The sequence below is a fragment of the Neoarius graeffei genome, chromosome 9 (assembly GCF_027579695.1).
Source record: "Neoarius graeffei isolate fNeoGra1 chromosome 9, fNeoGra1.pri, whole genome shotgun sequence".
Taxonomy (NCBI): Eukaryota; Metazoa; Chordata; class Actinopteri; order Siluriformes; family Ariidae; genus Neoarius; species Neoarius graeffei.
In genome coordinates this window covers 55666954-55691224 of record NC_083577.1, presented here as the reverse complement: position 1 = coordinate 55691224, position 24271 = coordinate 55666954, and the positions used below count along the sequence as shown (strand labels likewise).

The 24271-nt window shown below is 39.5% G+C and overlaps 1 protein-coding gene across 6 annotated transcripts in view; it reads left to right on the top strand.

Moving 5' to 3' along the window:
- The window catches only part of dcaf6 (ddb1 and cul4 associated factor 6), a 47480-nt gene that overhangs the window by 2156 nt on the left and 21053 nt on the right, over positions 1 to 24271 (top strand). For all 6 annotated transcript variants that reach the window (XM_060929850.1, XM_060929849.1, XM_060929848.1 and 3 more), the window contains exons 2-10: positions 5411 to 5472; positions 6493 to 6585; positions 8174 to 8359; positions 10229 to 10342; positions 13133 to 13268; positions 15574 to 15785; positions 18899 to 18992; positions 19957 to 20073; positions 20441 to 20821. In XM_060929850.1, coding sequence (XP_060785833.1) covers positions 5411 to 5472; positions 6493 to 6585; positions 8174 to 8359; positions 10229 to 10342; positions 13133 to 13268; positions 15574 to 15785; positions 18899 to 18992; positions 19957 to 20073; positions 20441 to 20821 — 1395 coding nt within the window. The remainder of the gene's footprint in view (positions 1 to 5410; positions 5473 to 6492; positions 6586 to 8173; positions 8360 to 10228; positions 10343 to 13132; positions 13269 to 15573; positions 15786 to 18898; positions 18993 to 19956; positions 20074 to 20440; positions 20822 to 24271) is intronic.

Below are 24271 nucleotides of genomic sequence, written 5' to 3'. Positions count from 1 at the left end.
ACTGTAGCTGAATGAATGAATATTGGTTACATGTTCCATGTCCCAATTGGTTTAATGTGCTTTTCTTGATGCTATGACATGCACTACTCTTATCCAAATCCTGCCACTTGCTTCATTGTGCACACAAACCAAGGATGTGGTCTGGCTGTTGGTAGGAACTACTTTTAGTAGGCATATTAATTAATTGTACTAATTTTTCATGACATTGTGGCATATGTTATCTCAGTGATTCTCACCATCTGTGGTGCTTAGGAGAGATGAAATAGATTGATGGGTATGTATGCAAGTGTTGTTCTATGAACATTAGATGATCCTTTTCATTCATAACCAGCTTCTGGGACTCTGTCAGAAGGTTCCAGGGAAACCAGGTTTCCAGGTGATGGTCACCAGCCCTAGTTGTGTGTCTAGCTTTTTGTCCTTTGTAAATTTGTTTGATGCAATGTAAATGTCGGTCTTGGATGAACACAGTGAGGCTGTTAGTGCTGATGTATAGTTTCACTGTTTTGTAAAGAGGGTAATGGCATGTCTGCTGTTATATGTAATCCCGATAATGATAATTACTTAGTACCAGACGAAAGATTTAAGCTAAGTTCAGCAAAATTAATCCAACCTGGGTGGCACGGTGGTGTAGTGGTTAGCACGGTCGCCTCACAGCAAAAAGGTTCTGGGTTCGAACCCAGCAGCCGGCGAGGGCCTTTCTGTGTGGAGTTTGCATGTTCTCCCTGTGTCTGCGTGGGTTTCCTCCGGGTGCTCCGGTTTCCCCCACAATCCAAAGACATGCAGGTTAGGTTAATATGGGACGGCCTTGGGCCCTTGAGTGAGGCACCTAACTCCCAACTGCTCCCCGGGCGCTGTTAGCATGGCTGCCCACTGCTCTGGGTACAGTATGTGTGTGTGCTCATTGCTCACGTGTGTGTGCATGTGTGTGTGTTCACTGCTTCGGATGGGTTGAATGCAGAGAGGAACTTTCACAAGTGTGTGATGAATAAAGTTTTTCTTTCTTTCTTTCTTTCTTTCTTTCTTTCTTTCTTTCTTTCTTTCTTTCTTTCTTTTCTCTACTGGGGCTGGGATGGTATGCAGCATTTTTGGTATTATAACTATAAGCACAGTATCACAGGTGTCCTTTCCCAATCTCATTCAAATAGTAAATAAACAATTACATTCAACCTTTGTTGTCCCTTCACCTAAAAATTGACTCCCCTCTTCTGTCAATTAAAGCAGATTTATGTAACTTTAAGGGAATTTTGAGGTCTCTCTGGTTTTTGTTTTTCCACTTTTACTGAGTATCCTCCACTGCTCAGATTAATCTGATAGTTGTGAGAAGTAAATCAGTACACTTTCAAGGAGTGTTAAAGTATTCAGGAAATTGTGCCATTGTCATAGTCTCAATATTATTGATTTATATATAAAAAAAAAACAGCATTTCTTAATTGTTCACATCAGCTTGATTGTGATAATTACTTAGTACCAGACGAAAGATTTAAGCTAAGTTCAGCAAAATTAATCCAATCTTACTCATATTCTTTACACACATGAAGAGTCAAGACTACAGTTTATACAGTTTATAGTAAGGTTTGTATGATGCAATATCAAATTAAAAAAAAAAATTGACGACAAAATGAATCTGATTTTGCTGCGCTTCAACAGCAAATCTCAACCCCAGAAAGGGTTAATAACACCATTATTACTGTGTGATAGTAGGCTTTATTTTAAATCATGTTCACCCAGATCCAATAAGCATGTCAGAGTTGCAATACGGTGGTCCACTGATTAGTGTAGCATTTAAAAACTGGAAGAGAGGAAGTAGCATGTACACAAAAAACACGGTCTTATTTCTCCACGTTCTGTGAGTACTATGCCACTAGAAATATGTTCAAAATACTTCCCTGACTTCTTGACTTGTGGGAACAAAATACTCTGCCGTTCCATACATATGACGTGAGTTGGACTGTGTGGGAATGTCCTTATTGGGTAGAACTTTGTAACTTTATGTTTCTTTAAAAAAAAAAGACATTCTTTATGGTGTTCCACATAGATCTATATTTGGCACTCTTCTGCTTTGTGTCCAGACAGTATATGCTGCCATTGGGTCAAATCATTAATAGATACGGTGATGTACAGCTTTACCCCATCCATTACCCCAGACAGCAGTATTACTCTAAACACCTTGACTGACTGCCGAAGCAAACAAACATTACCTGGATGAACAAAAATGACCTTAAACCTAATGAAAACAAATAAAAAAAAATCTTCTTGTGGTCCCAACGCCAATAGACAAAAATGACAAATTAGCAAACTTGGTTGTAATCCTTGATTCTGAACTACCTTTAAACGACAAATTGATAGCATCACTCAGTCAGCATTCTTTAAGGAACATTGCACAGGCTAGGCCTTATATCAGCATGCACAATGCTAAGAAGTTGGCACATGCTTTTCTCTTGTCTCATATTGATTATTTTAATTCACTGCTTACTGCGTTATCAGTCATCAGGCTGCAGCTTTTTCAGAACATTGCAGTACAGGTTCTAACAGGTACACACAAATGATATTACACCAATCCTGATGGCATTACATCGGCTCCCAGTCTCTTTTAGGATAGATTTTAAAGTACTGCTACTAGTATTTTAAAATCATGAATGGATTAGAGCCATCATACATTATGGATTGTCCCCTTATGTTGCAGACCATTTCATTAGGATCTAGTGCTGCACCATGGCTAAATGTACCCAAAGCCAACAAGAAAAGAAGTGGTGAAGTAGTTTTCTGTTTTAATGCACCTAAAAAAAAGAAAAAAAAGATCATTCTAAAAAGCACCTAAAGACAGATTTCTATACACACTCTTATTATTACCTCCGCCAAGGAGGTTATGTTTTCGGTAGCGTTGGTTTGTTTGTTTGTTTGTTTGTCTGTCAGCAACATTACGGAAAAAGTTATGAACGGATTGCTCTGAAATTTTTTCCAGAGGTGTGACTGGGCACAAGTAACAATCCATTAAATTTTGGTGGTGATCCGGATCACCTTCAGGATCCCGGATTTTTTTAAAGGATTCTTGGCGGGGGCGGCACGGTGGTGTAGTGGTTAGTGCTGTCGCCTCACAGCAAGAAGGTCTGGGTTCGAGCCCCGTGGCCGGCGAGGGCCCTTCTGTGCGGAGTTTGCATGTTCTCCCCGTGTCCGCGTGGGTTTCCTCCGGGTGCTCCGGTTTCCCCCACAGTCCAAAGACATGCAGGTTAGGTTAACTGGTGACTCTAAATTGACCGTAGGTGTGAATGTGAGTGTGAATGGTTGTCTGTGTCTATGTGTCAGCCCTGTGATGACCTGGCGACTTGTCCAGGGTGTACCCTGCCTTTCGCCCGTAGTCAGCTGGGATAGGCTCCAGCTTGCCTGCGACCCTGTAGAACAGGATAAAGCGGCTACAGATAATGAGATGAGATGAGATTCTTGGCGGAGGTCTGCGCTCTCCGAGTGCTTTTCTAGTTTCTTCTGTTTTGTTTTACTTCAAAATTATCTTTGATATTTTCTGTATTTTATTAAATTTATTCTTATTTTTCTCATATTGTTTCTTAATGATTTATATTTATTTATCATTATTGCTGTTCATGTTATGTCCCAACTTAATAATAATAATAATAATAATAACAGCTTAAAATTATTATTATTATTATTATTATTATTATTATTATTATTATTATTATTATTGTGTTTGTAATTTCCTTGTGAAACACATTAGGCTGAATTTTATAAAGTTACTGTGTGTTTGTGTGTGTGTGTGTGTGTGTGTGTGTGTGTGTGTATATATATATATATACGGTGTATATATATATAATATATATATTCCCCCCCATTTATTTTTGTTTCAATTTTATGAGCCACATATTTATACTATCTTACCATATTTAACAAACTCTGACTAACGCTAGTTTTAGAAGTCCACCTCAGATCAATATTTTAACATTTATTTTGTCATTTAAAATTAATGTGTTTTTAGTTTGCCTTTAGGCTTTTGCATCCTGCTAAATGGTCTACACTTCCTGATATATATAAATTACTGTATTGATTTTTCCACACATTTAACTGCATTTTGAATGTATGATGGGAAAGGTTTAAGAATTATTATTATTATTATTAAAATAGCTTTACCATGTTAACACATGTCCTCATGAGTGTACTCTGTTTATTTGTTGTATGTTTAATCAGTCAGCTTGACATTTACGATAACATTACAGTCTTTTGCTATAAGGTTACACCTTGATCACAACATCTGAGATCTGATAGAAACATTAACCGAGTTGGTTAGGTAGCGTTCAGGCCAGGCATATCATGTGTGTGTGCTGTATTTAGCTTGGCTAGGCTGCCATGTCTTGATTGATAGGGAATCCACAAAAAGCAAGCAAATTCTCCAGAGCATAGAGACAGCCGTGGGATTTAAATGGGGTCTCTAGACTATACGCAAATCACAAGAAAGGTTATATATGAGTGAAGGTGTCAAAGCTACTTTAAAATGAACAAAAGTATTGTCACTGGACACATTAAATATAATGTGGGCTCTGGAAAACTGAGTTAAAATCAGACTGTGTGGGAACAATTTGCAAACCAAATCAAGTTATGACTTCGTTCGACTGCCAAGAAAACACATCTGTTTTGCCAGTGTTTTCAGCGATCATTTATCATTTCAGCATTACTTGGTTGTACAAGGGAGGGTAGGTTCTGCTGAGGTGTTCGGTATAGATTATGTTCACTTGTGGAGCTAGTGAACATGGCTGACTAGTGTGAATCAGGAAGACATGCCCTGTACAGAGCTGCCTTCTAGCTTCTGCTTTTCTTTTGAATGCAAGTTGCCAATTCAGTGTCAGTATATTTAGCGCTACAAGGCTTTTGTCTAAATTTGGCATTGTCTCTTTGCAGATGACAGACGCAAAGTTTGCAAGAATGTCCTTCCTTTCTATACAAATTCCGCTTTTAGTTTCTTGCCCCTTCATAATTGAGGATAGACATGACCGTACAGATGCCACTTGGCTACAGCAGGTTATTAAAAGCTATTCGAGGCGTTCACTGAATGAGACATCCAGTTCTGAGTTATAGGTCATTAAGACGATAGGACAGAAATATACAATATACTATTCAGTCTAAGTGTGCCAGGACAAATAATTTAGCCTGTGTAACTGATTCTTATAATTAGCTTTTTACTATTAGTTATAGCATCTTTGGTGAACTTATTATCAACTGCAACACATTTATTTCAATTTTCTGGTGTTTCTTTTTGCTTGTTTGAGCTGGGTAAGCCTGTATTGCAAGTAGATTATGACTATGTACAAATCAGACTTAGTAATATGGTTATGCGAGCGATGCTGTGCATTAATTTCTCAGCCCCAGCTGGTGAAGTGACTTTTTATAAACACCTTTTCCTCTACAGGCAGAAGAGAATTTGTGCAACGTCTGAAGCTTGAAGCTATACTTAAAGTGCATGATGGCTGTGTGAGTATCAAAAATTTATCTGCTTAGGATCATGGTTTACTTGATGTTTCCCTGTCACAGTTGTTTTTTTTTTCCCCCCATGTGTGTTGATTCCAACAGCTCTGTGCGAGACCTCTTCCCCTTTATCTATTAATAACATGAACTAAGAGGATGATAGTCACCAGTCTCTCACTCGCATGCTGTGATGCTGTATTGCAAAATTTGATGTGTTTTTATAAGGTTTTTGTGAGCAGTTCTGCACCTTATCATAACGAATTGAGATGTTGTCAGTAGTTTAATAAAGCTGCAGTATGTCTGTGCTCTTTCTCATGCAGTGTGTTGCACTGGTGGGAAATGAAGTGTGAAGGTTTTGAAAAAAAAGTGTTTGCAGTTTATTTACTGCCTTCTCAAAAAGAGTTTCTCTTATCAACAAACTGAAAATAACCCCTCACTGTTTCCAACTGGAGACACACTTCTGATATTTAGAACAGCCTCTGATGTGTCAGTGACTGATGTGATACTACAGTGTTGCATTATTTCTGAATGTGTTATGCCATCGATATGTTGCATCTTTTTCCTGTCTTTGTGAAAATCCAGAACTTCTCTGTGAGTGAAAAATCAAAAACAAGAGCATGAGAAAATTGAGAAAGAGAGAAATTAAAGTTTAGTTGACAGTTGTTAGAAGGTTTGAGGGAAAATGGGTTTGTGTGATGAAGCTTTGCGTTGTCTTATAAAAGTCTGGGGCCTGAGAAATGGAAGGGGCCGGAGTGCCATAGCCTTTGCAGGTTAAGTTAATGAAATATTGATTGATTTCTTTTAAAGGCAGAGGCATGGTTGGGGGCTCAATTGTCGTTCACCTGAATTCACTACCATGCTGCTGTTGTTTACTCTCTTACTTCAGTTCAGACTGCAGATTCAGAGCTCATCCTCTGTGGCAAATTGGCTCCATTTACTAGAATCCACTGACATTAATAGCGAGTAGACATCCCGAGTGGTCTCAGTGCGAGGTCAACAGATATTTGTTTCTTTCCTTTTAAATAGGTTAACACCATATCTTGGAATGACACAGGAGAGTACATCTTATCAGGATCTGATGACACTAATTTGGTCATCACAAACCCCTACAACAGAAAGGTAATTTTAGGGTTGTGCAATTTTACTTAGTTTTGTAACAAGCCAAAATCTAGACTGCCCAGTAGGGTATTAGGCAGAAAAAGAAATTTACCAGTCAAAAATAATATTTTATATAATCCTGATAAGCGCCGCAGGTGCGAAGACGAGCGCCGCAGGCGCGAAGTCCCTCTAGGGGGGTCTGGGGGCATGCCCCCCCAGAAAATTTTTGAAATTTAGACTTAATTTCCTGCATTCTAGGACATTTTCAGGGTGAAATGGCGTGTAATTTTTGATCAGAAATATTGCATATTTTTACTTTGTATTTTTTTCAGTTTCACTCCTGAATGTATCAGATGTATGTATGGTGTTTGATTTGGTAACAAAAGTGAAAAGAAAATAAACAACAATGAATTGTATATAATCTTTTGATCTAGTTACAGTATTTAATAAAAAAAAAACCAACAGTATTCTATTTTACCATACCCCAATGAAACCCCCTTGTTAATCAATGTATCACACATACCTTTTCTGTCTTTTTGTGGAAAAACGAATCAGTTTTTGTCACATTCAATTTGGGGCGTTTGTTGGGATTCATCTTGATCCAGAAGAGTGAGTCAGCAAAAAAAAATGCGGTTCTCCCGCCAAGAAAGAGGAAACTACAACGCAGGGTGTTTGGCAATTTTCGACCAATCAGAATTCGCGATTTATTCAGTCCGCATGTTACAAGATTCAGTGCGGGCCAAAATGGCGGAAACGATGAAATATTCTGATTTTTCATTTCAAGTTTTCAGTATTTTTCGTATTAAACTGTGTTTCTTACGATTTGTAAATGATGGCGGAACCACACACGGACTGGCCATCGGGAGTAGCGGGAGTTTTCCCAGTGGGCCGGTGGTTCAGTGTGGGCCGGCGGAGAAAAAAAAAAAAAAAAAAACAGTTGCGCGCTGGCCTTTAATATGATAAGCAATGTTAACAGTTTCTTTAACAAACTGTTAACATTGCTTATCATATTAAAGGCCAGCGCGCAACTGTAATAAGCAATGTTAACAGTTTGTTAAAGAAACTGTTAACATTGCTTATCATATTAAAGGCCAGCGCGCAACTGTTTTTTTTTTTTTTTTTTTCTCCGCCGGCCCACGCTGAACCACCAGCCCACCGGGAAAACTCCCGCTACTCCCGATGGCCAGTCCGTGTGTGGGCGGAACATAACTGGATTTATCGGATGACATGTGGGAGTATTCATGTGCGAAAATTTTCGGCATTATCGTCCGTTTCAGTATCCGTCTGTGTGTATACTTGCCCGTTGAAATCGGCAATTGCCCGTCAAATTTACGGGTGGACGGGTCTCTGCCTAATACCTTACTGCCCAGTATGAATAATGTACACACTTAAACACGTTACCTGCCTACCAGAAAAATGATTTATTCAGTTAAACAGTGTTTATATTAGAGTCAGCAGGTTGTGTCGTAACTGAAGTTTCCTGGTCTAATACGCAGACTACTCTGCCATATCAGTGTAATACACTACAGAGTCACATTTTGTGTGCTTCTCTAGCTATTAAGCTGATCGGTGACCTATATATCTTACCACTCTTTCCATTCTTGATCAGGTCAAAGCAACAATTCGTTCAGGTCACCGGGCCAACATTTTTAGTGCAAAGTTCATGCCCCACACTAACGACCAGCAGATTGTGTCCTGTTCAGGAGATGGCATCATCTTTTACACACACACAGAGAAGAGTCCAGACATCAACAGGCAGTGCCAGATGACCTGCCACTATGGAACTGCATATGAGGTATGAAGATGGTGCAGGTGATATTGTAGTAACACTCACAGGAGATATAAATGAAAGCAGCAGGAAACCCCTAAGAATGGTATTTCAGGCAAAATTACTTTTCAAATGGTTTCAACCACCATATCCTAAAATATTAAGCTGTTATTTACGTGCGTGTGCACAACGTGCTAGGTCTAATAAAGTGCAGGCGCTATGAAGAGTGACACGCACCATAACAATCCCCGTTTATACTTAATTTAATTTCACAACGTTGTCAAATGATGGTGCGCTTACTTGTACTATATGTAACTAGATATATTAACTGTCTCCTTACCAGACCACAACATTTTTCAGAGTTCGTTGGCTGCATGCTGATGATAAATGACACCGTAAAAGTTAAAGCCTTTATTTGGGATGAGCATGGGCTCACTTTGGATTTTAACCTTTGAAGCTGTTCTCAAACTCAAATTTGGCTTCATTTGGTGCTATACCTTTCAAAGATAAACTACTGAGAGAAGCTGCTGTACACCATTATACTGGGCTAAAAATAGGGCATGGCGACGTGTTAGCATTGAGACTGATATGCCACGATATGCTGACAAGTTTGGTCCTTATGCCTTTTTTGTACTAATTTGAGATACACTGCCAGTCATAAGGTTTTGAGCGCCCCCATTTTTTGTTAAAATTGGATTGGAGTTAAATGCTGTAGAATTGGAAAACCTAAGTAAGAAATAGGAATATGTGAACTGAGAAATGTTTGTGACTTTATAATATATATCAGGGTTCTAACTAGGCTCCTGGCTTTTTATGTTTAGTGCCACTACGCTGATATTTTGGAACCGTGTGTGTGTCACATGGTTCCAAAATATATAAGTAACTTGCCTATTTTAAAATTTGATGGGATACCCGTTTAATTTTTCCCTTAATTGCTAATAGTGTGTAAACTGTAATAATTAAAAAAAAAAGCCTATGTGTCAAAAGAAATGGACTGGCAGTGTATGTTTTCTTAGAGCTGCATCTGGAAAAATAAAAATACCTGTGGAATATCTTTCAGACTTTCGGACAATCTACAGTGAGCTTATCTTGATGATGCAGTACAAGAACAGTGCAGTAAAGAAAGAGCAAAGCACTCATAAACTTCAGGCAGCCACACACCAATTGCATGCTTTCTTCTGGCCATGTTAGACATGCAATATTTGTGATTTACTTTTACATGATACTCCAAAGCAACAAACTTGCTGTTCAAATACAGTACCAGTCAAAAGTTTGGATATACCTTCTAATTCAGTGGATTTTCTTTATTTTTATTAATTAAGACACTTTGTCTTAAAAGTAACGATGGATGTCGTTTCTCTTTACTTAGTTGAGTGGTTCTTGACATAACATGGATTACTACAGTTGCGGAATAGGGCTATTTATTGTATTTTTATGATTTACTATTTACTCTTTGATCTCAAATGTTTTAAGAAGGCAAGAAATTGCAGTAATTAACTTTTGACGAATCATATCTGTTAATTGAAAAGCATTCCAGGTGACTCCCTAATGAAGCTGGTTAAGATAATGTAAATAGTGTGCAAAGCATCATCAAGGTAAACGGTGGCTACTGTGAAGAATATAAAACATGAAAAACATTTTTAAAATGCTTTTTTATTTATCACATAATTCCATACATGTCCCATATGTTCTTTCATAGTTTTGATGTTTTCAGTATTGCTCTACAATGTCGAAAATAGTCAAAATACAGAAAAACCTATGAATGAGTAGGCGTATCCAAACTTTTGACTAGTACTGTATTTAATACTCTCTGAGAAATTTATGAAAGTCGTTATTGGTTTAAGACCTGTGGCATGATGTGGAGATATTCACATCTGTCTGTCTGTCTGTCTGTAGATAATGACTGTTCCAAATGACCCATACACCTTTCTGTCCTGTGGGGAGGATGGCACAGTCAGGTGGTTTGACCTGCGCATGAAGACAAGCTGCACGAAAGAGGACTGTAAAGATGTAAGAAGATTTTAATTGAAATGTACTTATAGTTTACATTCCCTTATTACTAACATTTATGGAATTATGAATGTGGAATTCCTCCATATTAACTGAAATGTTTTTAATAAAATAGTTTCTGAGGGGAAAAAATGTGTTCAGCTTTTTTGGCAGCCAGTCTAGCTGCATGTTCCTGCTTTACTGTTTCTCATTAAATATATCACATCAGAGTTGAAGGACTGAGATTGCCCTGGGGTGAAGACGCAGCTCTGATTTGAGATCGGATCGTGCACATTTAACCTTTATCCTTGGCACAAATTAAAAGCGGCACGCCCAAATTTTTCTTGCCGGTTCTTGTGAGAAGGCAACAACTTCCGCCCTGTATTTCACAGCCTGCTATGATATGTGGTTTGACTTGACCTGGAGGTTGTTTTGTATTTGGGCAATGGCTTTGATTAAAATAGCACTTGAAGTTCATATTCTGTTAGGGACCATATTATACAGTGGTGCTTGAAAGTTTGTGAACCCTTTAGAATTTTCTATATTTCTGCATAAATATGACCTAAAACAACATCAGATTTTCACACAAGTCCTAAAAGTAGATAAAAAGAACCCAGTTAAACAAATGAGACAAAAATATTATACTTGGTCATTTATTAATTGAGGAAAATGATCCAATATTATATTTCTGTGAGTGGCAAGAGCATGTGATCCTCTAGGATTAGCAGTTAATTTGAAGGTGAAATTAGAGTCAAGTGTTTTCAATCAATGGGATGACAATCAGGTGTGAGTGGGCACCCTGTTTTATTTAAAGAACAGGGATCTATCAAAGTCTGATCTTCACAATACATGTCTGTGGAAGTGTATCATGGCACAAACAAAGGAGATTTCTGAGGACCTCAGGAAAAGCATTGTTGATGCTCATCAGGCTGGAAAAGGTCACAAAACCATCTCTAAAAAGTTTGGACTCCACCAATCCACAGTCAGACAGATTGTGTACAAATGGAGGAAATTCAAGACCATTGTTACCCTCCCCAGGAGTGGTCGACCAACAAAGATCACTCCAAGAGCAAGGCGTATAATAATCAGCGAGGTCACAAAGGACCCCAGGGTAACTTCTAAGCAACTGAAGGCCTCTCTCACATTGGCTAATGTTAATGTTCATGAGTCCACCATCAGGAGAACACTAAACAACAATGGTGTGCATGGCAGGGTTGCAAGGAGAAAGCCACTGCTCTCCAAAAAGAACATTGCTGCTCATCTGCAGTTTGCTAAAGATCACATGGACAAGCCAGAGGGCTATTGGAAAAATATTTTGTGGACGGATGAGACCAAAATAGAACTTTTTGGTTTAAATGAGAAGCGTTATGTTTGGAGAAAGGAAAACACTGCATTCCATACCCTAAACACAAGTCGTTCTACCAAAGAATGGTTAAAGAAGAATAAAGTTAATGTTTTGGAATGGTCAAGTCAAAGTCCTGACTTTAATCTAATCGAAATGTTGTGGAAGGACCTGAAGTGAGCAGTTCATGTGAAGAAACCCACCAACATCCCAGAGTTGAAGCTGTTCTGTACGGAGGAATGGGCTAAAATTCCTCCAAGCCGGTGTGCAGGACTGATCAACAGTTACCGGAAACGTTTAGTTGCAGTTATTGCTGCACAAGGGGGTCACACCAGACACTGAAAGCAAAAGTTCACATACTTTTGCCACTCACAGATATGTAATATTGAATCATTTTCCTCAATAAATAAATGACTAAGTATAATATTTTTGTCTCATTTGTTTAACTGGGTTCTCTTTATCTACTTTTAGTATTTGTGTGAAAATCTGGTGATGTTTTAGGTCATATTTATGAAGAAATGTAGAAAATTCTAAAGGGTTCACAAACCTTCAAGCACCACTGTAGCTGTCACAAACTTCTGTACCACTCTGAGCTAAGAAATACACTTCCTGTTTTGTCTGAACTCAAATATTTGGGACTGTAGCATTAATGAGGAAAGCATCTTGTACACTCGCGCTAATACACAAGACATTATTTATGAGATTGCAGACAGTTTGGAGAAACCTATCGTACCAGTCAAAAGTTTGGACACACCTACTCACTCAGAGGTTTTTCTGTAGTTTGACTATTTTCTGTGCATTGTAGAACAATACTAGAGACATCAAAACTATAAAATAATATATGGGACATAAATGGAATTATGTGGTAAACAAAAAAGTGTTTAAAAAAAACGTTTCATATTTTAGATTCTTCACAGTAGCCACCGTTTACCTTGATGATGCTTTGCACACTATTGGCATTATCTTAACCAGCTTCATGAGAGAGTCACCTGGAATGCTTTTCAGTTAACAGGCGTGCCTCATCAAAAGTTAATTAGTGCAATTTCTTGCCTTCTTAATAGGTTTGAGATCAAATAGTAAATAATAAAAATACGGTAAATAGCCCTGTTCCACTACTGTAGTAATCCATATTAATGTGAAGAACTGCTTGACTAAGTAAAGAGAAACGACACCTATCATTACTTTAAGACATGAAGTGTCTTTTAATTAATAAAAATAAAGAAAAACCATTGAATTAGAAGGTGTGTCCAAACTTTTGACTGGTACTGTATATTGTGTCTTCTTAGTCTGATCTTTGAGCATTCTTATTACGTGTGTTAGGACTTCTGCACCAAAAACACCAGACCTTACTCATTTCATATATTATACATATATGTCTTGCTCCTCACTTTTCTTTCTCCATTGTATTCATCCTTGCTTGTTTCTTCTTCTTTTATTTCTTCTACTTTTGTTTGGTTATTTGTCATCAGGATATTTTGATTAATTGCCGAAGAGCTGCAACTTCGATAGCAATTTCACCCCTTGTGCCCTACTATCTTGCTGTGGGATGCTCGGACAGTTCAGTAAGAATCTATGACCGACGAATGCTTGGTACTAGAGCTACAGGTGAGAGCTGAACTTTTGTTTTATTCATAATTTACATTAATTTCTGTTACATGCAACCTATAACAAATTCAGATAAATGTGTTTTGTAAGCGGCTTATTTCAATCAGCATCATGACATAAATATCAAATGCTCATCGTGCTCCGTTAAGTGTGATAATGTGATTTAGTTCTTATTGCTGTGAATCATATTGAAATTGTTGTGTATATCATGGTGGTTACAGACTGGATTATTAAAGTAGAATTGCAATTAACAAGCCAATCGTGATATCATAAATACATGCAGTGTTTTTATTTTAAAGGATCCTATATGATGTGCTTTGAGTCTTACAGTAAATCCTCTAATACTGGTCTGTATTCCATTACTGGCCGGGACTCTAATATTGGCCGGTCTCACTGTTGGAGGAGGTAAATAATGGCCGGACTCTAATACAGGCCGGGGCTATAACCAACGATGTTTCTAAGATCATAGTGGCCTTACACAATCGTTCCGATCTGAAAGACAATTGTGATCAGTGGCGCCGCCAGGCGTATGGCCGTACGCACTAGGCGTACCTTGGGGAGAGAGATATTTTTTTTAATTATAATTGTTACCTGAATGCTTTGGCAATGCAACATAATTTGAGAAAGAGAGAGAGAGAGAGAGACGTGTGTGTGCCGGCGCATTTGTGTGCTTCAGGAGTGGGCGGGGTGTGCGTGACCAAGAAAGCTCATTGGTCAATGCAGATATACTTTTCTTGCACCACTGAGATTCTCTCCAGTTTTGAGAAACAGAGACAGACAATCGTCAGTAGTCAGAGCTTGTGCGAGAATTTATTGAGAAGCGAGTCAAAAATGAGTAAACGAACCCTGAAACAAACGAGCTTGTTTCAGACTTTTACAAAAAAGTCCAAAAGCAGTGATCCAGGGGTGTCATCTGCTTGCCAGTCCTCTCCAGTATCAGCTAGTAACACGGCACCGGCAGCTTCCACTCCTCCGCAACCTAGCAGCAGTACGCTGCAGCTGGATGCTAGCTCAGTTCCTTTGAGGGAATTGCCTTCATCTACCTCCGAGTTTGAAACTAGCCATACATCCAGTGAATTTCATATAAGAACACCTACATCTCCCCATGTCCCTTACGATCAGAAGTAGATGGTTGCTCCACCTTGCTGACAAATGAGCCATCAGATAGCTTTACTAATGAGCCACGAGTCAGCCCGCTATCACTGACATCAGATTTATCAGACATAGGTAAACTTCAACCAGATGCCTTAAAATGTGCACCGGACTCTGTAAAGCTCAATGTCCTACAGAACCGCTTCAAACCAGACAGAGGGTGGGTGGCTCCTTCTACTCTGATTTTCGGTAAACTCAGAAAAATACCCGAGGAGTTTTTCAACGAGTCTATGTACCCCACGTTGCGCTACAGTGTGTGTCAGAGTCGTGCGTGCGGTAGTGCTGAGCAAGTTCACTAGATTCTAATCGAGGCTATAAAGAGTTTATTGTTTATTGTCGTGTGTAGTTCACATATGTTGTTCAAATATCAGCCTGTGTTCATGGAAGGCTATTGTTCAATTTCAAGTTAAAGTTCTATCGTTGTTTTGTGTATAAGCCTATAGATCGACTCTTCATAGAAACTGCAGCACGCAAGCGTTTTTTTTTGGGGGGGGGGGATTACACCGCTAGTGCGTACCTTACAGTTCAGGCACAGGCAGAACAGGCAGAACAGTTTCCGTTAACTTTTTATCCCATTTTTTCAAAACTTTGTTTTGCAAGTCGGTTTAGCCAAGATTGCAGCCTGTGTTGTCTTTTTTTTTCGTATTGCCGTGCAGAAAAATTGCAGCTGCTGGAAAGGATGTCTGAATTACCGGTATTTGTTGATAATGTTCTGTATACCGTTATGGTAACTGTACTTTTTCAATAAATGAACCTATTTTATAGGTTCAAATAGACACAAAATCTCGTTTTTATTCATTCCACTGGTAGTCTGTTTTGCTCAAATAGAAATAGAGGCCTGCCTCTAATTCTGGCCTCCTTCCAATAATGGCCTGGACCAAGATGCACTTGAGTGAAATAAAGGCCCCGGCCTATATTAGAGGATTTACGGTACTTTAGTTTCTGTCCTCATTTTACTCCTAATTAGCTTTCCAAAAGATCTTACCTGCTGCTCGAAAACATTGTGCTTTATTGTATAAGTTCCTTCCCCCTTGTAGTAGGTATCGGTGGTGGTAGTAGTACTTCATAAGATGTATTTAAAAAATACTATCTATACCTTTAACAGAAAAATTGCAACATTTTGTGTATTTTATTCCTTTCGCACTATGTACAGGTAACTACGTGGGGCGAGGAACAACAGGCATGTGTGTGCGATTCGTCCCTGCCCACTTGTCCAACAAGTCCTGCCGTGTGACATCCCTGTGCTACAGTGGCGATGGGCAAGAGGTTCTGGTCAGCTACTCCTCCGACTACATTTACCTGTTTGATCCCAAAGACGACCAGGCCCGAGAGCTGAAAGGTCCATCTGAGGAGAGGAGAGAGGAGGTGAGGAACATAAGTGATATAACTGTCTGTCTGCTAAGGACATAAAACAGCTCACCCGCATGGGGAGTGCAGATAAACGATGATGTGTTTTTACAAATGCATGTATCTCCCATCAGTCTGTCTAAGGCCAGAGGTGTAATAAATTGAACACCCCCTGATTTGACGACTAATGACCTGTGTTGTTTTTATTTTTATTAGGTAAACGTATACTGATTGAACAATTTTGAATTATCTGCAAACTCGTCAGCTTATGACTTCTGACCTTCATATCATGAGGCTTAACCCACTAGACCTGGTGGTGTATGTGGGATTAAAGTTCGGGGGGAGGGGGGTGAAATGTGCTGGGTCATTGATACAGGGTCTGTCAGGCTTTCTGTGCGTATAGCAGTGCCTCGATTCCCCCATGCTCACATTCCTTTCCAAACAGAGCTACAGACGCAGGCTATGTTCCATAGCAGGGACAGAAATAGACTTAGCGCACAATGACAGTTCGAGTCAGAGAGGAGAAACCCTCAGGCCTCTCATCAAATTAAATTCATGAGAATAACAGGCATCTTTTTAAATGTGATTTTGTTTTTAAACTCTGTGTTTTATCCTATTTTTTCAGCTTTTGGAAGTTTCCTTCTTTTATGTACCTTTAGCTGTTTTAAGCTGCAGTTTGCATCTCCAGATGTTTCTGTGTAAGAAAAGCATCTATTTTTTTAATCTTATTTTACTGTATTCTGTAATAATGCAAAAGTTTAGGTAAAATGAACAGAAAATTGTAAAGAATTATACGAAAGAAGTTTTGCCGTGGTCTTCTCATGGTGTGCACACTTCATTTCAAGAACTCAGTTTATGCCAAATGGGCGGCACGGTGGTGTAGTGGTTAGCGCTGTCGCCTCACAGCAAGAGGGTCCTGGGTTCGAGCCCCGGGGCTGGCGAGGGCCTTTCTGCGTGGAGTTTGCATGTTCTCCCCGTGTCCGCGTGGGTTTCCTCCGGGTGCTCCAGTTTCCCCCACAGTCCAAAGACATGCAGGTTAGGTTAACTGGTGACTCTAAATTGACCGTAGGTGTGAGTGTGAATGGTTGTCTGTGTCTATGTGTCAGCCCTGTGATGACCTGGCGACTTGTCCAGGGTGTACCCCGCCTTTCGCCCGTAGTCAGCTGGGATAGGCTCCAGCTTGCCTGCGACCCTGTAGAAGGATAAAGCGGCTAGAGATGATGTGATGAGATGAGTTTATGCCATATGGTAGAGTTGGAACAAATATGTTCGAGGCTGTTATAAAGGGGAAATGGTGGAAATTCAAGTTATTACAGGTTCACTTCAAACTATATAAGTCATACCAAACTTCAACTTGGTTGTGGTATGACTTATTATGGTATATAAATATACTATATAAAATGTACACATGCATAGCTATTGCCATATTTGTGTGCTGTTAAAGGGGCTGACTCACCTTTCCCAGAATCCAGTTCAGAGAGCTGTTCTGTTAGGTCTGACATCTGGGTTAATATCCGAGTGCAATTACTGATTTTTTTCTGAAAAACAACAACAAAAAAAAGTTCAGTTTGTTCTTCCAGGTGTGGCAGAAATAGGCTCCATCAATATAATCCTGTTATCTGCCTTGTACACTGCATTATGTTGGTCAATATGTCAAGTGCTGGCAACTTAAATTTGAGTCCCAAGAGTTAAGGGTCATGACTGAAAGATAATCCGTATGTGTTTTGAGTACAACACGGCAAAAACCCAGCAGAATTCCCAGTTGTACTCACATGTAGGATCCCAAGTTAAATATCGCCTAAATCTATGAATATCATTTGGAACTTCATTTTGTTTTATGGCTTTACTTTTATTTAACTATGAAGTTATAATTTGTACGGGTGGCATGGTGGTGTAGTGGTTAGCACTGTCGCCTCACAGCAAGAAGGTTCTGGGTTCGAACTAGGGTTGCCAACCATCCCGTATTGGGCAGGACATCCCGTTTTTTTGGTAATTTTAATTTGTCCCGTCAGGGACAGATCCTGCCCCTCACTCCAATGCTGTGGTGTAAATTGCGTTATTGCCGTGAGAAGCGCTATTACCGCGAGTTGCAGTCATCTGCGAGTTAAAATCATTCACTGTCAAAAGCTGCCATATCCTGAATTTTTAAGCTATACTGACAAAATAGGCATCAAATTAAACTAGAGCAGATGGTGCAGCCAGTGGATACAGCCTAACTGTTCGATAAGGATAGCAGATAGCTTAAAAAAAACCTTCCGAAACAGGATAGACCTCAGCCTATAGAAGGGGAGCTTTTCTGCCTCACTTCTGCCTTTGTGATGTCTTTCTCTCTTCTTCTTCTTCTTCTGCTATGAAGCATTGCAGAAGGTTCTTAGGGTTTTCAAATGGACAATTAAGCAAATATCAGGGTTTTACAGCTACAGCAAATACTTTTTCAGGTTATGACATTGCCTTCATAAATATGGCCTGATGAATTATTTGGCCAAAGTTTAAAAGAGAAAAATGAGACAATAATATTAGAATTGTTTGTTATTTTGCATTAAGTTACTTAAAAAATCCATTAATTGGTCTATTAGTTTTTAAAAGCTCTATTTTAGAAATGAATTTGTAGTGGCCTACATTTGAAACCCTCACCTAGAGGCGATTCGGTAACTATTTTGGGACGCTGGGGTGCGCGTACAGGGCCTGTACTGGTACTTGTCCGCACCCGGAACAAAGTGTCCCTCATTTGGATATGAGAAAGTTGGCAACCCTAGTTCGAACCTCACAGCCGACCGGGGCCTTTCTGTGTGGGGTTTGCATGTTCTCCCCATGTCTGTGTGGGTTTCCTTTGGGTGCTCTGGTTTCCTCCCACAGTTCCAAGATATACAGATTCGGTAAAATACCCAGCCACTGGGGTTGCAAAAGCTAGTGCATACTTCGTGACCAAGCCCAGAAAGATTGGGGATGATGTGTCAGGAAGGGCATCTGGTATAAAAACCTATGCCAGATCAAATATACAGATCATGATGAATCACTGTGGCGACCCCTAATGGGAGCAGCTGAAAGAAAAAGTAGTTATAATTTGTAGCATGTTCAGAATTCAGGACCAAGATAATTTTGACTGTGATTTTACTGTGTGTTTCTTGTAGCTAAAGCAACCCCCAGTGAAACGCTTGCGTCTGAGAGGAGACTGGTCAGATACTGGACCCCGTGCTCGACCCGAGAGTGAAAGAGAACGAGATGGTAAGATTAAAAAACTGTGGTCCCCTTCACCAGCACACAGCATGTACAACACACACCAGTCCAACTGGGGTGGCATGGTGGTGTAGTGTCGCTTCACAGCAAGAAGGTTCTGGGTTTGAGCCCAGTGGCCAACAAGGGCCTTTCTGTGTGGAGTTTGCATGTTCTCCCCATGTCCGCATGGGTTTCCTCCGGGTGCTCTGGTTTCCTCCACAGTCCAAAGACATGCAGGTTAGGCTAACTGGTGGCTCTAAATTGACCGTAGGTGTGAATGTGAGTGTGAATGGTTGTTTGTCTCTGTGTATCGGCCCTGCGATGACCTGGTGATCTGTCCAGGGTGTACCCCGCCTCTCGCCCATAGTCAGCTGGTATGGGCTCCAGCTTGCCTGCGACCCTGTAGCACAGGATAAGTGGTTATGGATGATGAAAGGATGGATGGACCAATCCAACTGACATAAATATTTGTCTATAAATAAAAGTGTAGGCACATTAAAAACAAATTTCTGTGGATTTTTTTTGAGAAATTTTCTATCCAGTGTTCTCACAGTTTGCTCTGGTAGTACTAATGTTATATGTAATGTAAATCTAGAAATAGTTAATAAACGGTTAGCAAGAGAGATTTATTGCTACTTGTTTTGTGTTATCTTGCATAAGTTGTGTGTGTGTGCGTTTTTCAATTAAAATGCTATTTAAGTTGATTTTATACAGAGTGAAAACATTTTTTTTGTGACAAAGATATGTGGTCAAATGCATCCCAGACCACCTCGGCAAGTGGTTTGAGTGAATGCATCTTGAATGTGGATCACAAGGCACAGTCTACTTAAAGGGAGCTAATTAGTTTTCTGTGAGAGCTAGGGTTTAGAGCCGTCATCTAATAAAAAAAGGAGAGCTTGGAGTGGTTTTCCTCTGGGTGACTCTGAGGTCGTGAATTTTAAAGTCGTGAAGCAATGTTTTTCCTTTACTTCAGGAGAACAGAGCCCCAATGTGTCTCTGATGCAGAGGATGTCAGACATGTTATCACGTTGGTTTGAGGAGGCCAGCGAGGCCCAGAGTAGCAGAGCTCGTCCACAAACTCGGCCAAGAGGTATGACACGCATCACCGTATTACTATTAGTGTTGGTCCTGAATTATTATTATTATTATTATTATTATTATTATTATTAATTTTTTTATAAACCAAGTCAAACATATCTTTTGTATTTTAACTTCTTGTGCCCATGTTTGAACAGACATTTATGGTGTATCTAAAGACAGTGAATTTAAGGTTCAGTAATAAGCAAGTTGGGGAGAATGCTTGTAATTACATGCATGAAAGCATTGTCTATGTTAGTGGTGTTTTCAATCTACTCTGCAAAAAAATCTGTTAGGTTGGAGTACGTTTTTGTTAAGAAACACTTTTTTTTTTTTAAGAAATTAAAGCTAAAAGTTGCCTGATGTCTCTTCTTCCACAGGTGTGGCAGCTCAGACACTGGGGACGGCTGCAGCTTCAGAGAGCCCCTCTCAGGAGCCTCTGGGGGCTGAGGGCCCCATGGAGGTAGAGTCCACTACCTCTGACCATTCCGCCCCACCTGCCTCGGACTCCGCTTCAGCTCCAGCGTCAGCCTCGGCCCCAGCGTCAGCCTCATCTTTGGCAAAGCCCCTCCCCAAATCCATCTCCTCAGGCTCTTCCACTGTGACAGTCCTGCCTCCCTCCACCTCTTCCTCTATGGACAACACTGCCTCATCCTCTTCCCTGCTGTCCTCTCCAGACTCAGAAGAGCAGAAGAGCCAGGCTGAGGTGATGACCACCAGCTCAGCCACACCTACCTCTTCGACAGAGCCTGTTCTGTCTGGTAAGAATGTCATAACTGACAGTTCATCACTGCTGCATGTTAGGATTGATAACGTGACCTCTATAAGTTGAGGACAGATACCAAATATGTGTTGTAGGTACACAAATGCAGTTGATGAGTCTTACATAAAGTTTGAAGATCAATGTTCAAATCTGCATAGCAACGAACAGATGGAGTCAGAAAGCCATCTTTTTTTCTTGTGTTGCACCACATTGGATTTGATTGAAAAACCAGGTGTGGGATTCATGTGCATTTGGTACTATAACCAGTTTTACAATGCAGAACTGATTGATTGTAAAACAGTTACAGTGTTGACAATATGTCAGGACTTTGAAAAGATTTTAAACATTAAAGGAGATGCGCAGAGCCATGGCCTCACTTTTGTTTATAAATGCCTTGAGACCTCAAGAATGGCACAGGAATAGTTTTAAGCGTTAACAATAAATCTAATATAGTAATTTTGTACGATTAAAGTGATTTATATAGGTAGCGGTCTGAGTGAATGACCTTGACGTCCATAACATCACAGCAGGAAGTCTATCGGTCTCATCGCCATTTCCGCTATACTAAAACACAGCTGACTGCAACTCCGATCCTCCATTTTGAGCTAATTTATCAACATGCCATGTAGATGTGTTGCTGGCCGGTGCAGCAGCACAACAGAAGGTGGATTTACGTTGCATTCATGGCCCAAGAATGTTCAAATTGCACAGATTTGCACGCGTTTTGCGAGAAGTTCACGGGCACATTGGGCGCTGATGGAGTGGTCTCTCCTCTGCTCTGCAGATTTTACTGAAGACTTGTACGAGACCTCTGATCTGTTGAGGAGCGTTGGCTATAAGCCCGTATTGAAAGAGAGTGCAGTACCAACAATTAAATAAAACTACAAGAAAAGGAAAGTATTTATTTTATTTATTATTTTTTAAAAAAGGAAAGTAAGTTCAGTTGCACCAATTCTCCCAGAGTGTGAGCCGAGGGTTGTTGGTAAAACCCGGGACGGAACAGGACGTGACCTATCGCTCGGGCAGTGACCTCCCTGCGGTTGTTGCTAAAACCGTTGAAGGTCCTGTCCCGAGTTTTAGTAATTGCCTGAGCCGAGCAGTAATGCCGGAGTACTCAGTATGGAGAAAATGGAGAATGAGTGGAGCAGCTGTCTGAATTTCCCACTGGATATGCTTGCCTCAGCAGCAATATCTCGCCCTTACGTGGAAGAAGCGAATGAACGGAGAACTGAATGAACAACTGAAAGTCAGATTGTTTCAAAACGATCGGCCTTCAAGAAGCAAGAACACAGATGGGTAAGCGCCGACTCTCATTTGGATACAAAACAACAAAAACATGTTGTTTACCTGCATTTAGATTAATACATGTAACTTGTATTGTGTGTTTAAGTTACCAGTAAAAGATTATTTAATTTGCTTCAGAATGTGATTGTCTCAGTTCGTTTTATCAGTGAAAATGCATGCATGTACATGTATGTTGCATAAGTTATAACACCTATCTTGTTTTAATGAGAGTCAACCCACAATCAATGAAGTCAAATCAGTCTTAGTTGAGCAAGTCGGTAACGGTATTTCTTACTTTCACTAAAATTTTTATTTATATGACTTTGGTCTATAGCTGTCAAAGGCCTCGGCCTTAAAACCGGTTACCGCTGTGACGTCACACACTCAGGGCTGGCTGGCTCAGCGGGGCAACTCGAATGCCAACTTTGCGGTCGATTTTAACTCTCAAAAAAATCTATTTTTTATTCCCATTTATGCAGCATACAAGAGTCGAGGACGGAGATACTATCCACTCAGAAATGTATTTAAAACTAAAGGTTCTGCGTATCTCCTTTAAGTTCCTCTTGTTTGCGAATCAGAAACCTTAACCATGGTTCAAGTTAAAGAATTTGACTTGCATAAATTACAATGCAACATAAAACTAGAATTTAATACTAGTATTGGTACTGTTAAGTAAAAGGTTATGGAAAAATGGTTAATTAGTTTAAGCTCAGACTAAAAATAAGAGAGAAATCATTATATATTATAATTAACAATTTTCTTTTTTTTTTATTCACTGGAGTGTTTAGGAATTCTTAAGCAGTCATCCATAGGTCAAATTCCCTTAGCCTCTCATCAACACTTGGAGGTTGAACACAAAAATGAACAGAGACAAACATGAGAAGGATAGATAGAGTGCCAATTTCTCCAAGGAACACAGAGATTTGCAGAAAATGGTAGCTTTTTTGAGGTCACCAAGTGTCCAAATCTACAACTAGATGCTGGCAATATAATACTAATACTGTGCCAATTTAATATTTGGAAGGCATGCTAGTAGAAAGCCTTTTATTTCATCTAATCACACCCCTATGTCTCTGAAGTTTGCCAGACTCTACTGGAACCTGGGTTCTATGGTCAGTTAAGAAAAAAAAAGGGCAAACAAAGATTGAGTGTTATGCAGAAAATAACCGAAATAAGCATGGTACAGACGCTGTAGTGTTGTGGGGCTGCTTTTCCTCCAAGATTAAATTAATTGACCACAATTTTAAGATCATGTCAGTCAGCCATTTTTCATAACCTTTCCCTTGCAACTTTACCAAGGGTACCAGTAGTAGTATTTTTTTTGTCATCTCAGCCTAATTTTTGCCAGAATTCACTATTTTGTAATAGTACTGGAAGTTTGCCGATCACTAGGTATTATAATACCCAGCATGAATTATTCAGTTCCTATCCTAGTAACCAAAATGATTTATAGGCTATATCAGTATAGGCTGGTGCAGCTAACTAGCCTTGGTAATGTAGTGCTTACCACAATTGCAGTGACACTTCCAAATATGTGCCGCAAAGTGGTTGTAGTCTTTCAAAATATCCTTCCTTTCAAATATTTATCAGAAGAGGTTTTGTTTTTCTTTTTTTTTCTTTTTTTTCAGTCCTAAAATGGGGAGATTACAATGGCTTTGCTGAAAGAGGCGAATTGAAAGTGTGTTTTAATACATTTTTGTATTTTGGGTAAAGTGTTTATTTTATTATCCATTCTTATTGATTTTTAAATTCAAGACTGATCATTTTAGGGGTGTGTTGGGTATATTATATCGGTTATTATGAAATTTAGGCCCCATGTTATGCTGACTGATCTCTGGTAGCACCGCACTAATATTATCTTTCGGATTTTAGGACAGTCAAGTGGAAGAACAGAGTTGTGGTTCAGTCTTTGTTTTTTGTTTGTTTTTTTAAAGATGAAGATTGTGTTCTCAAATAACTCATTATAAGGTGTCATCCCTTGAATGTTTCATTGTATGCATCTACAGTTGAGGCCAATATTTGCATACACCTAGACTAAAGATATTCAAACTCCGTTTGTCACAACTCCACACATTTCATATTACTAAACATTTCCTGTTTTAAGTCCATTAGTATAAGAGGTTGTTTTCAAATAATAGCTAAGAAACAGATTTATTTTGACTTT